This window comes from Eurypyga helias, unplaced genomic scaffold, assembly GCF_000690775.1.
Source record: "Eurypyga helias isolate BGI_N326 unplaced genomic scaffold, ASM69077v1 scaffold34455, whole genome shotgun sequence".
Lineage (NCBI taxonomy): Eukaryota > Metazoa > Chordata > Aves > Eurypygiformes > Eurypygidae > Eurypyga > Eurypyga helias.
The window spans coordinates 4,039-18,572 of record NW_010252973.1 but is presented as its reverse complement, the minus strand read 5'-3'; the positions used below and the strand labels follow the sequence as shown (position 1 = coordinate 18,572).

The following is a 14,534-nucleotide window of genomic DNA, read 5'->3' as shown; positions in this document are numbered from 1 at the left end:
AACATTTTGATCTTAAAGTTACTTTTTTACAAATATTTTTTCCTGAAAATTATTCCATTTACTTTAATTTTAGACAATTTTTCTGCCTACTACAGTTCCTTTTTGATTTTCAGATAATTAATCAGAATCCTGTCAAGCTTAAACGATCACTAGTATTTTACAACTGCATTCCTAATACAAACAGGGATATGTTTAAACATTTGCTTACGTGCCTTCCTGAAGTAAGGCTTAAATGCTCTCTCTGGTACAACACTAACGTTCTCAGCCCATCTACTGAGAACTTACAACTCAAAATGCAGGATCAGGCCTTCAGCTAGGAAAATAAGAAGAAAAATCCTCATGTAGAAATAATATATCTACAGTTGACACTGGAAAATCTGAAAACGTATCATTCAAACGCCATCAATCTAAAATTTCAAGAATCAGCATGAAGAAACAGAAATGTAGGGATAGTTTGATCTTTATTTAGGCCAATTTCAGAAAAGTTGCATCATATTCAGATAGTCTAACACAGCAAATAAGATTTTACTGGACTGATAAAATTACTAACATCACTGATTTAAGGCATAGTGTTACATTAGTTTCAGTCAGATTGAATTCTTCTTCGAATACATTCATGCAATTAACCTCTACTGTATTTTTACACTGTACTTTGAAATATATAGGATTGCTTTGTTTCCCCATATTAGACTTATCTGGTTAAGTTTTCCTCAAACAATACAGAGAATGCACTCATTGTTCTTCTTGATGGAAGTGAAAAGATTTAATGGCTTAATGATTTAATGACTTATTTGATGCACGAAACACACATTGAGAATGCCGTGGAGATAAATATACATTTTATATGTGTGTGTCACATGCAAGCATGGAGAAACAGGAATGGAGGCTGAAACATTATTCTTAGCTAAAATCATTTTCCCTCCATATAAAACCCCAAAATATCCTTTAACTGAGCAGAGGGCCCACTACACTTCCTCCTTTCCAAAAGATTCCTCTCCATGCCAACCTCTGTTGGGGATGAGAAATCTTCCACGGAGCCGTAAACAATCCTCTATGTTGCTTCTATTGTTTAGTCCAATTTTGGCTTTTCTTTTCCTTCTTCAATACCTGGAAACATATGGAGAACAGCTTTTAAAAATCTCTCAATGAATAGAAAGAGTTTATGTAGAGAGGTTCTAACGCATCAGTCTTTCTTTCCTCTCTATTGCTGTTTGCTTCTCCCCTGCTTTCTCACACGCTCTCGCCTGGGTTACCCCACCTGCTGTGAGGGAAAAGAGCATCTGCACACCTGACGGCAGCGGATGTCCGGTAATGAACCACACATCCCTCCTTCCCTCCAGACCCCCGTTACATCAGCTGAACCCCCTGCCGCACGCTCAGCCTTTGACTGCTGCAGGGGTCTGGGAACAGTGAGTTCCCTCGCCTCCTCTGCCTCCCTACAAGCAAATTAAGGTAGATGTTATTATAGCTGAAGCTAAGCAGCCAGCTTCACTTGAAAGCAAGTATTAAAAACTGTGTTTCAGAATTCAGTAAATTTAACACCCAAATATTCGTAAATATTTGCAAGTCCATCTCCCCTTTTTAAGAGTACAAGAATGAAGAATCAATTACTGTTGACAGGGTGCCTCTCTCTCCTTGTACTGCCCATGTCTTTCAGCAATATTAGGAGGGCCGAGCTGAGTGTGGGGCTCCTTAAAGAGCTTATCCTTGCTGCAGGACTTGTCTCTTTTCTATGCTGAGCAAAGTCTGGGCCGGGCAGCAGATTGTGTTTTTTTTGGCAATGAAAACGTTCAGCTATTTCATATGCCTGTTCCTGGACAATGGGTTACTATTGGTATCTGACAAAAGTATTGTTCTTCTGACTAAGCCCTCTCTGCCAGACATCTCAAATACAAATATTTCTTTTGGAGATTTTCAGGCCTGCTGCATGCTGGAAAAGAAACACTTCTGAGGGCCGAAGGCAGCAGAGGAGCAATGTCTGAGAGTGCTGAGAGGAAAACCCAGTCACATGTAAGATCACCTACTAATGCCATACACGCATAGATGGTTGGTACACGGAAAGTTGCTTTAAAAACAGAGTTAATTAATTCCGGTTTGGGAAACAGTAGCACCTGCCTGCAGTTAGATAGCTCCACTGCCTCGCTCGGCAACATGGAAACAAATGGGCCTGCGTGCTGCGAGGAGCCCAAGTACAATGGCACTGGGTGTTGCTGGCAAACCCGTGTAATGGAAGAGCCACAGTGGAAGGTTTAACAACCAAAACAAGAGTCAGGGTCCAAAAAATTACAGTGGGTTTACAAGGCCGCTCCAGAGCCAACCTCGAGTCTTCTGCTTTCTGCTGGAAGGAACTTTTCCAATAGTTTTAAATGAGCTGTTTTATTTTTTTTTTTCTTCTTCTGAAGCGCTCTACTGCAGATGCATCAAATAGTTTGGCAGGAAGGCAGACGCCCTCAAAACTGTGGACACTGGCTTGTACAAAGGGCAAATTTTTCTTTGCCTACCATGTTTGTGGTTTAACTTGGAAAAACTAACTGCAAATCATTTTGTCAGTAGTGAGGTTTTATTTAATGCGTCTCCAGAGGAAAAGGAAAAAAACTCCCAACCCAAACAACCCCCTCTCACCCCAGAAATCTTCTCATGGCAGACTGCTTTAATTTACAAGCTTAGAGCTCAAAAGCCCCTTTTAAATTTACAATTTTTAAATAATATTTTCCCAAGTCTTGCACGGTGACAGCCCAGCATCATTCTACGTCTCTGCTGTTTGCGGTGTGCCTGCCACACGCTTCAGGTTAGGCTTATGCAGAATTTCAAGCCCAGCAAAACAGCAGGTGACTCAGGTCATTTTCTGGTTTGCAAGTGCTTGAGCCACATAGGACTTTGGATCGATATTTCTTTAACCAAATCAAGGAAGTGATGGAGAGGGTAGTAAGGCCATGGTGAACCTTGGAAAGGGTTAGAAGAATGACCTGCTTGGCGTTAGCTCCTCTAGGGTGGAGGGCCACGGGAACCAGGGATTTTGTTATGCATGTGTCGAACAGTGAGGGAGATTTTCCACCATCCCCTTATTCATGGACTTGGTTAAGAACACATGATTCTTCACCACATTATTATTCTTCATACAGGACTTAGGTCAAGTGAGATTATTCCAAATGGCTACCTTTTTTACAAACTTCTTTCCTGAATTAACTTATTTAAGTTACACAGATGTGAATGTGAATGCAAACTGAAGACTGCAAACCAGACTTGAACACTGTGACCAATGATTGCTGGTGCTAGAGTAAAAGCAAAAAGATACTTTATAGGGTGCTAACATGAGCAAAGGGCAAGTAAAACTCCTTTGAGCTTCTGGCATTAGGTCCTACCTAGGATTTGTTAATTGTGTGTGCAATAGATTACCCTGTGAATTAACCAGTGCACACTAAGTTTCCCAAAAGCGGATACAGGCTGTTGATACGGCCCCAGCATGTTATGGGATCAACGAACGTAATGACAGCATTCCCACGAAGCATGGATTTCACTCCAGTTCTGATTTGCCACTGCAGCGATTATGAATGTTGTTTGCTTATTTCAGGCAATTTGATAAATGAAAACATCTTTCATAGATTAAAGGAACCTACTATTAAACTTGTGTTTGTCTTATTTTCCCTCTTCCTCCACGCAGCAATAAGTGGCCTAGACAGGGTAGATGATGTAGGGTCTGCACAGTTATGTGTACCCTGCATTAAGGTGATCTTTCATTCCTATTATTTTACTGACATGAACATACTCATTTTCCTTGAGTAAATTTATACGCAGAAAACACCTTATACCTGAAAGTACTAAAATAACATATTTTTATTTCTAAGTCTAACCTTGCCATTAACATCATTCCCACAGAATACTTTACTCTGGCTGCATTTAATGGGTTCATCAGCTAATAAGTGGGTTGTAAACCAAGTGGGTTGTAAGCCTCTCAGGTAATTGCCAACAGCTCTTAAATTAGTATTGGAAGTTATAAAAAAGAATACATATTCATAGCTCATCATGCTCCTCAGCAGCCATTCCATTCATCTGGCTGCTTTTAAGCAAGCAAGAAGATGTTTCAGTGGAACTTCTGCCATTCTCCTTTGTTTCAGCCAGCTTAAAAACTTCTCAACTTTCAGAGGAGCATACTCAAGTCCCAACAGTGTATTTCATGAGTTAATATTCCTAATACTCACATTTTTGGGTATCCCAGATGTAGTTGTTCAGCACCTCTCCCACCAAGTAGAATATGTTAATTATTACTGTAACAGCTGCAAAAAAGATTATTTTGACACCTGGGCTGAGGTGCTCAAGAAGAGGGTACACCCACATTCCTGTAATATGGTGAATCCAGCACACCCTGAAAAAAAACAAAAATAACAAGTACTGACTCTTACAGCCTTGTTTTTCAAAAGTAGCTTGAGCTATAGCCTTAGCGACTGTAACCTGGAAAGCAATTATTTGAAAGGACTGCGAGCTGCAACTGAACCGGAGCATCTGGATGACATCCACCCAGCACAGACATCATGATTCTTACTGCTTTGTTTCTAACTTAATAGGGACAGTTGGCCAATTTTCCTGTTCTGATGTAGGCAGGTATTTCCTTGCTGCATTGATATTTACGAGGAATACAAACCTGTTTCATGCGGCAGCATGGATACTGCAGCACCCTCTGTTCCAAGCAGGTTCTTTATCCAAAGAGCATTCAGGGTTCGCCAGGGTCTCCTACACAGCCCAGCTTTCTGCAGTGTCACCCTCAGCTCCTCTTTGAGAGAATGATTTCTTCAGCACCTGTGTTTTGCTCATCATTTTCAGTTACCTGGTATCATTTAGGATAGGATGTAATAATTTTTCTCTAGATAGGGTAAACATTTACCAAAAAAACCCCACAAAACCCCACATCACCAGTGAAATCCTGCCCAGCTCCACGCTCAGTATCAGTGAAGGAAAAGGAATGATGGTGGTTTGTTGGCGATGTGGACATTTTTAGCATACAGCTGCAGCAGAGATTGCTGGTACACTGACCCCAGAGACAGGGTGCCAGCTGTACTGCAGTGCAGCCTGAAGAAACACTCTGGGTACATGGTTTTGCTGCCTACGACTGCAGTGACGACTTCAGACCTGTACCCTCTGAAGTTTTTGGTTTGAGATCTGACGTGGTGAGTGATGGGTGACGTCTGAGAGAGCAGAGTGAGTCCACACGTTCCAGTACGTGGAAGCTAAGAAAGGCAAACGCTGCCGAACAACTGAGCAAACATCAGGAAGGTTAACAGGGAAAAGTGCTCGGTGGAGACAGGCTGGGGCCCATGAGCTGCTGGGCTCTCTTCAGGAATGCATGTCTCCTCCCTTCTGACCCCGGAATTTGAGAGAGAAGCTCACAGCAAAGCACAGCTAGAGGAGACTCAGCAGCTGCACAGACCATTACTGATGGAGGGCTTCCATGTCCGTATGATTTGCTTCACTTAATGATACTCTTCTTTGTTTAAGGAAGACCTCTGATTACTACATCAACAGTCACAGGCTCCTGCAGGGCAGAGTCACAGAAGTCCACCCAAAACTGCTACCGTAAGTGCCTGTCACACAGAGAGTACTGAACCCCTGTTAAACAGTTCTCTATCACCCTGGAAATGTACATTGGTTGTCATGGCTTCCCTCCTCCTTAGAAAAGCTTTGATCACAGCCAAACCCGTAACACTTGGACACTTCATGTAGGAATTTACATGTGTCAGTAAATTAATCTGCACAATCTAAATGCAGATAAAAACCCCTTTCTCTGAATGAGTTCACATATGGAAAATAATCTACTTTACAGTTATATTCCACAACTTTCTTCTGTGCCAGAAATAACCTGACAAGATAAAGGTATCTATAAAAAAACCAAAGAGCTCCTGTGTAACCCGTGGTAACAGGGGATACCATGTTTCTCTTGGTCAAAGATGGGACAGTTGAGTAGAAGCTAATGGGCTGTCCTCTACTCCCAGACACAGCAGGGAGTGCCTATTATTGCCTAACGTTTTTCAGTTTCATTTGCTTTTATGATCATTCTGTGAAAAACAAGCTCCAAGGAAAAAGCTTGAAAACCAGCCAGTGCTTATTTTTCACTTATTTTCTCTGGTGTGATGAAACTGCCCAGCACTATGAAGCACCTTTACAGAGGGACTTCTCAAGGGACCTTCTAAACTGCACCTACATAGCCAACTTCACCAACCAAGGAGAAGTGGCATTTACTAGAATGCATTTATGCTGGAAAGAGGAAATATTTTCTAAATCCAACTAATGAGTCACTGATGAGCTCCCGAATGTCAGCCATCTCTGGTTAGTTCAGCCTTTGAGTACAGCTCATACACTCTGCCCAGCATGGGAGCCCATTCACTGCTCAGTGACACTGCTCATGAGTTCAGCGTAGCCATTGCACGCCCATCCCCACTGCAGCCACACCACAGGAACTCATGCTTTGAGCACAACAGGTACCAAGCACCACTCGGTAGACAGCGATCACAAACCTATCTGAGTAGCTGCTCTGAGCTTCCTTAAAATGAGCTACACCACGCCGCTTGCTACACCGGGATGGAGTAACATTAGCCTCCTCTCCGCTGAGCAGTGACACACTGACTACTCCTGCACGGTCTGTACCACAAACAGGAGCAGCAAAGGGATGACTGCTGCCATGGAAACCTCACCTGATGGCCTTTCTCAGCGGGTTTGTTCCTGCTTGAATACAAGGTATCTCTATGCTGCACAATAAAGGCCTGATCAACCACTGGCATAAAGCTTCCACACAAGATCGCTGATTACCAGTGTTAATGAATGCCTTCACCACTGCAAGTCAAGTAGTCATTATTCCTGTCCAACTTCATTATTAGGTAGGCACAGGGGAGCATGCATTAAGATTTACTTAGGAGTGCAAATCTAGATCCAAATTAAGACCCTGTTATTGAACAGGTATAAAAAATGGGTCATTTAGATCAAAAATAAACTGAAGAGAAAAAGTTTAAGCTAAAACTGGACTGGCTACTTTTGGGAAGACAAAATTAACTTGAAGCTCCTTGTGTTTTGGTTCTGTGTCAGCCCATGTAGACAGAAGCCAGCATGTTTTCCAAGATGAATGTGTTACAGGTCATCGAGCTCATTTAGCCACGTGTTAGAACCGGTAAGAAAAGACAGAATGGAAATATTCACACATTGTATTCAAATTAAAATGGCTGTTAAAAAAAGTGGTGATTTTCAGAAATTTTCAACCAGCTGGTGAAGAAATCATAAAAAGCTATTTGAAAATGCACAGTATTGCTTCTTTTCAAAAAAAATCTGTCAAAAATTTGACTTCATAGCTGTTTTTCACTTCTAGTATACAGTAGATGTTGCATATCAAAGTAAGTAGGGGAAAATGAAAACTATGCAGAGAAGATACATGCACATTTATTCTTTGGCTATAAATGTTCTGTTAATGAGGAAAATTAATGACAAAATTTGTCGGAACCTTGTGGTGCTCCACCTGTCGCTTCGAGTAATGCAGCTGTTACAACAGCATGTGTAAAACTTAGCCCTGGTAGAAGCAAGCTCAACACAGAGATATAGTAACAGAAAACCATGGCACCCGAAGGATTTAGCGATGGGAGACATGCAGAAAATGGCGGGTTCTTCACAATGGCCGCCCTCAGCTAGAGGAGTCTGAATATGCTCACACAGGCCTCACCGCTAGGAAGCACGTTGTGGTCTGAACTCCCGGAGCCTCTAGCCACTTCCTGCCCCAGCTGAGTCCTTCAGTGACTTCCGCAGCCAAACGGCACTCGGTACTACGTGTTCTGGAAACAGGAACGATCAGATGAGGGGCTGCGTAACTTTTCAAGAGCAGCGAACATGAGGACGCAGTACAATAAGGCATGTCATCAAACGGCTGAAGAGCTTCCAGTGCTCTTCCTCATAACAGAACAAGCACTTCAACACAACTCAGAGACAAGAAATTCAGATCTGATGAGGGAAATATCTTTCTAATTAACCTCTGGAATGCACTACCCTACCTTTCAGTGATACAGCACGAAATCGAGGTATTCAAACACGTTTTGAAGTCTACACGTTTGGAAGTCTACGTAGTCCACTCCTCTTGGCCATATCATGCAACTCCAGCAAGCTTCTGAAGTCAGGAGACTGTACAAGCAATAGGAGGATGCACAGCTAAGCTTAAATTCAAAGAGCACAAGATATATAAACCATCAAGTCTGAAGAATCTAAGCATCTACTTTTTGACATACATTTTGGAAGAAAACTCTCCTTACAGGCTGGTTATTCCAAAAAGGCCTGCTAAATCTTCCCCTGAAGCATCTGACATTAGCTACAACTAATGTGTCTAGCCCAGACACATGACTACTCTTATCAACTACAGCAGTTCCTTTCTGGTTACTTGCTGCGGCAGCAAATCCTCTCCCACATCTTCTGTGCTGTTCAGGTTTCCACTGAGTGGCGGAAAGGAAGGCTGAACCTTTGGTCCCAAACAAATCCTAGGCCAGTTCCCATTGTAGCTACTCTTCACCAAACAACAGAACATGGGCATCTTCTGTGCTTTTATTTCTTGATCTTTCCTAGCATCACTCTCCTCCTTTTCCACAGAAAGTGAGAACTTTACCCAGAACTATTAAATTGTGGAATGTCTCCCAAAGGAGACAGCAGCTGAGTCACTCAAAACCTGAACGAACAAATCATTTGTGGTTATAAAGTAGCGACCAACCCTGTGCTTTCAGAGGCAGGAGCAAAATGACCCACACTAAATCTGTTCTACTTTTGGTGTCTAATACTGACTGATGTCAGGCACGTTTCCATAAATCTTTATGATTTTTTTCCTTCCCCCCAGAAAAAAATACTCATAGGACAGCTTGTTCTGCATCTAATCCCAATTGTTAAGATCTTAGTCACATTAAGATGCTGGGCTTCTTCTCATACCAGCCAGCCAGGCCTAAGTCACCTACACCGAGACTGAATATTGTTTAGAAATTTTAAAGACTATAAGTTCAATAAACAGTCACCAGTTAGGAAACAACAGCAATCATCCCCTATTGTTCCCATTTCTTACGCTGGATTCTTCTCCATTGATCTGAGTGGCACAGAACAATACGTGGTCATAGGACTGTGCCACTGGTATGGAGTGTCTTATGAAGTCAGAAGACAAGTCTTGGAAAGCTGCAGGTGCAAGTAATGTCATATGCAAAATTTACTCAGCATGCCTTGATGCTGGCATCCTCTGGGATGAACAAAGCTTAGCAGAGATTTGTGTTTAGGTACAGGTAGCTAGAATGACAGAAACTCTGCAGATTCGCTGCAAAGTGTTGTCATCTTTGGAAGTCATCTATTTTTATAAATAATGTTTCATTTTAAATATAGTAATGGTTGCTATGCCTTCTTCAGCTATATTTTAAGGAGCTGCACAAGCAAGTGAGAATGTATTATCCATGCATGTCATCTGTGATTGTACTGTTGCTTTGACTGAAACATTTGAGGATGTGGAGGTGGAGGGGAGCCAGAATGTAACAGTCCTTAATGGCTATGTCAGACCGAACAGGCTGAGGATCCATGCAGCCTTCTCTTGCTGAAAGCACTTCTGCTCTCCCACCCTCCTTCTGGGTCAGGTACAGGGGACGCTAATCTTCTCCTGCCCTATTTCTGCTGCTTCTACTTCTTCCTACTCTTTCCTGTTCTGAGTAGCTCTGGCTCCAGCTCTTTTCCCCTCCTCTGCATTGTCTCATCTATCACCCACCTCTCCGTCAGCCTTCTACTCTGATTTCAAAGCCTGTCTCTCTCCCCCTCCCAGCTTTTCCCACTTACTTGCATGATTTCAGCTTCCAAGCTGCTGACCTGTGAGCTACACATTTCCATACAAATTTCTTTTTTAACCCATGGTTCTAGTTCATCTCTTTTACTTGCCTCAACGACTTTTCACTTCATTTTTTTTTTCCCCACAGCTCTACTGAACCTCTGTCCCCAGTGGTCACTTCCATAAGCACTCATGACCCCCTCTTGACCTACAGACCCTCAGCACACCCTAACACAGCCATGCTGTGTCTCTTCTGCTCCGTGGGCACCAGCAACCACAGAAATCCTTGCTTCTCAATCCTGCCTTTCTTTATCGATATGGCTGTCAATTCCCACCAAGCTTCATGCTCTAACTCTCCAGCCCTTTCTTCTGAAAGCCCGACGTTTGTCCTAGCAGTCTGCACCCTTATCCCTTTGCCAACATCTGCTCTTCCTGATCTTCCTCTCCTTCTATGGAGAATTGCTAGTGGAAATCCTACAGCAAGGCTGACAGCATCCATCTCAAATTCATTCCAAATTCTCAGTGTATATTCCTTCCTTAAATTCATTCAAGAAGAATTCAGCAGGTTGCCCCATCTAAATGCTCTCCCTCAGCAAATATACAGAACTCTGCTAAAGTCACTTCCAGAGAAACTTTGTTTTCAAATGAAAGCTTAAAGGTAAATGAGCTCTTCAAATAGATTTATCAAGTATTGAAAGAATGAATCAAGCCCAAGCTTGGCACATATGGAGGCAGTTCCCAGTCGATTTGAAATACCAACTAGAGAGCAGATCAAGTCTTTTGATCCCAAACAAGTAGCCCAGCACGACCAGAGCAGTGCAGTTGGGTTCTTAGGGTCTGTTTTTTTTGCATCCTCAAGCACTCAATAGCAGAAGGAACAAGAAAACCATTTTAAATAAACGTATTTGTCTCAGTTTATTTTAGGGCCATATTAGGCTCTGATATTAGTTACCATGAGGTCATTCTTATTACAAGGAGCAACACATTTCTGGCTCTTTTCTGTTCCTTGACAACCAGCTCCATACACCCATTGGCAGTATTTTCTGGTAGTACTGGCAAGCTCTTGGGTTTTCTTAGCACTGTCTAGATTTAACAATTCAATACAAATTGTGACCCTTTCAAGGCATGCTAAATAAAGTCAATCAGTCTTTCCCGTCTTATCCCATGGCCTTGATCCCAAAAGTCCATGTACGGTCTGAGACAGGCAACGCAAGCCTGTGAATGCTCTGCCTGGGCACAGTTCCTTAAGAGCAAAGGAGAACTCCCCCTCACAGGGAGTGCATGAGCTACGTGTGCCTACTCAAATGCGCTCTGACTGAAGGGAGAGAATGCAAAAAAAAAAAAAAAAACCATGGAAAAGAAAAACAGAAAAGCTTTTACTCTTCAAGAAAGGATGCTTCTCAGAAAATGTCTCTGAATAATGCTCAGGGGATATTAAGTTATTTAGCTATGCTCTTCCAGCTCCAGTGATTCTATTCAGAACTGTTTGCCTGTTTTCTCATTTATCAAATATATATAATAAAACCTTGCTACTCCACCATCTCTTCCACACGTGAAAGATTCAGTCACATACGAAATAAAACAGAAGCTCTCCTCTACTTGGAGCTGAAGAACATGCATTAACAGAATCAAACCTAACCAACATTCTCCTGTACAGTACAAATTGTGACGTGCTACATGTATCACGTAGCCTGGTAAGAAGGTTTCAGTTGAGGTGAGGAGATTGTTCAAAATTCAAGGGCAAAACATACAGAGCATCTGACGAGCAGCTGACTCCACTTTATTCTGAGAAAGTTGCAGTGAAAACACTTCTGCTGAGGGAAAATGGTGTATGGAGAAGGACAAATTCTCAAGCAGCAAGATCCCTGACTTCTAGGTAAAAAACCATAAACCAAGAATTAAGCCCCAGCAGGGGACCCATGGACAACCAAAGGTACAAAGGAAGGAAGTTCCACCAGGCTGTATGTAACTAGGTCATTTGCAGGTGGAGTCTCATTTTAACTCACTGTGCTAATCTTGAGGGGTCTAAAGGGTACACCAACAAGGGCAGCGAATTAAGTAATTGCAAACCCTCTAAGTGATTAAGGTCTCCACTTCAATGTGGTCACTTAGCAGCTGGAAGATAGTGCACCTCATCTGTGAAAGGTACACACACTCTGAGTGAGACAGATGGGGAAAAACATTTTTTTCATACTTTCTGATAGATCTTCCCAACCTGTGAATGTCAGATACATCCTATTAATATCATCAAGCCAAGACGTGGCAGCCTCAACCAAATCTTGGATAGGAGCCTCAGTGACACCTGTAGGCTGAAGACATGCAGAACTTGCAGATGAAGGCAGAGTGTAGCCTGTGTTTGCCTCCAGTCTTCCCCAAAGACCTTCCTTCATAACAGCAGAAGAAGAAATGGCGTGCAAGTACAGAATTTAGCAGAATGACCTTTAGGCTGAATAAGCAATTGCCTCAGACAACCTTTACAGAAATCAAAACTTAGAAGACAGCAAATGACCTGAAAGTAGCTCTATCTATTTTGGAAATAATGCACGTGTAGGCAAATCCAACAAACAGCAAAAACAAAGGGAGCTGAGCATAGGCTGTAACTGGGTATCTGCTTAGTAGTTCATTTCTTAATGCAAAATGTTCTTCCCCTGCTTTACCTGTTCTACTTGTCCTTTTACCTTGTAGCTGTAGGATGTAGATGCACTGTAGTGGGCAGGATCAAACCATATGAGAATCACACTGATATGGTAACACCTTCTTGAAAGTTTTTAAGACACTTCTGGGTTTATTTCACTTGCAGAACTGGATTGTTTCAATCTTCTATTGCTATTGATTACTATTGCATGTACCTGCTCAGATGATTTTGAGAAAACATGAGTTACAGGAGCTCAGATCACACGGACAGTAACTCTGCCAACCTGTTTCTAGGCACCCTTCAGAGGAAGGTTGAGAAATATCACAGTTAAGCTTTACTATATATGGGTTAAAAAAACCCCAACTCCTTTCTCGTGAAGAAATCATTACATGCCTTTTTGCATGAGGCTGTCCTTATCTTACAATTACAATTACTTTTTCTGTCAGGAGGACATGTATGTTGATAAAAGCAAATGGCAGAATGTGCCTGTTGTCCTGGGACACAACATCCCACTTCAGCTGGATTACTAGCATGTTATGATCACTCAGTGTGCATGGATGTGTATGAATAATGGCCTCTCCTTCATGGGACTGAGGGGACAAGTTGCGTAGTTGAAGCAGTATGACAGTACTGCCTTGAGCCCGTGTTTCTCTCTCATTAGTTTTATCACACTTGATTGGTGGAAAAAGCAGTATTATCCACAATTTTGGAAAATATTCTCTTAGCTGAGGGAAGGGTGTGGTGAGGTGAGAAGAAAGAATATGGAAGAGACAGTCATGAAATGTTTGCAGAAAAGATAAAGGATATATGGTATCAAAGGAGCACTGTAAATAAAACAAAGGTTTAGTGAAAAACAAAATGCTAGAACAACCACAGCAAATAAACTCTGCCATGTTAGTCAGGTGCTTGAATAGAAACTGCCCAAAGACTTAATGTTGTGTAAGAAAGGTTGTTTCTGTTTTAGTTTATTTTTCACAAACATTTTCATTTTTTAAAACAAACTTCAGGGTGTTTGGATTACTGGCTTACTCTGTGATCAATTTTACAGAAAGAATTTAGGAACTAGTAAAGAAAAAAGACCGTGCTCTATCTTTTCTGTTGCTGCTTAAATACTGATGCAGGAAATCATTTGCCTATTCTCAATTTTATTTGATAGAACAAAAACCCTAAGCAATAAAACTAAGGTCCAAGAAAAACATTTAGCTTGAAAAAAGGTTGAAAAATGTACCCTTGGAAAGACCACTGCTTACATGGGATTGTTCAACAAATTCCTGTTGTGTGAGGTTTGGCATATACTTTCTAAAAATATAAGCATCTGGGGGAAACCAGACAAAGCCCAGGTCCGGGACCAAACGAGGCATGCAGCGTGAATCTGTTAGCGATTATATCCATAATGAAATATGTGCCCAAATTTAGCAGTACAAAAACCCCCAATACAATATGAAAACACAGCGTGCACAGCCCTTACCATAAAATATAGCCAACAGCGAAGGTGCACACTGCAGCCAGTCCACAGCTCCTGCTGGGATACTGATGATGTGTTGTTCTCATCTCGATTAATACAAAGGGCAAAACCGTTGTATGCTGAAAAAAACCAAAACAACAGGGGAAAACCAGGTGATACAAATGATTCTCACTGCATTTCCATCCTAGTTCTACAGTAACAAAATTAACCACAAAATCCTGAAGACAATTTCTTGATGGCTAGAAAGACAAGGTGAAGTGACTCTATAAAGTCGATCAATAACCCCGAACAGTATTGTCACTGTAACATCCAATTGTTCAAGAGAGCAGAGGAAAACTGAGAGAGCAGAATGTGCTTTTCCTTTTGTCCAGGAATTCAAGGCAGATACTCTGTGAGTAAAAAGGGCATGTGGCACGAGGGGACACAACTCCCAGTCCCAGTTTGACCTTGGAGTTGTTCTTTGCTGTGTCACTTTGGTTATTTTGACCATTGAAGTTTGGAAGCAATTCGTCTGATTTTAGAGACTAGACACAAACAATACCAAATGAATGAATATAAATGGAGGTATTTAATGCTTCTGAGAATTAGGCTTAAATGTATCTCAGTCTGGGGACTTGAAAACAGGGGAG

General features: G+C 41.8%; 1 protein-coding gene across 1 annotated transcript; it reads right to left on the bottom strand.

Annotated features, from left to right (window-relative positions):
- Positions 1 to 540: 540 nt before the first annotated feature.
- On the bottom strand, positions 541 to 14,024 carry LOC104510321 (androgen-induced gene 1 protein-like; the record flags this gene model as incomplete). The annotated part of the gene is made up of 3 exons (XM_010152526.1): positions 541 to 1,107; positions 4,200 to 4,363; positions 13,909 to 14,024. Coding segments are annotated over 3 exons (318 nt in total), but the record flags the coding sequence as incomplete, so codon positions are not given.
- Positions 14,025 to 14,534: the final 510 nt, after the last annotated feature.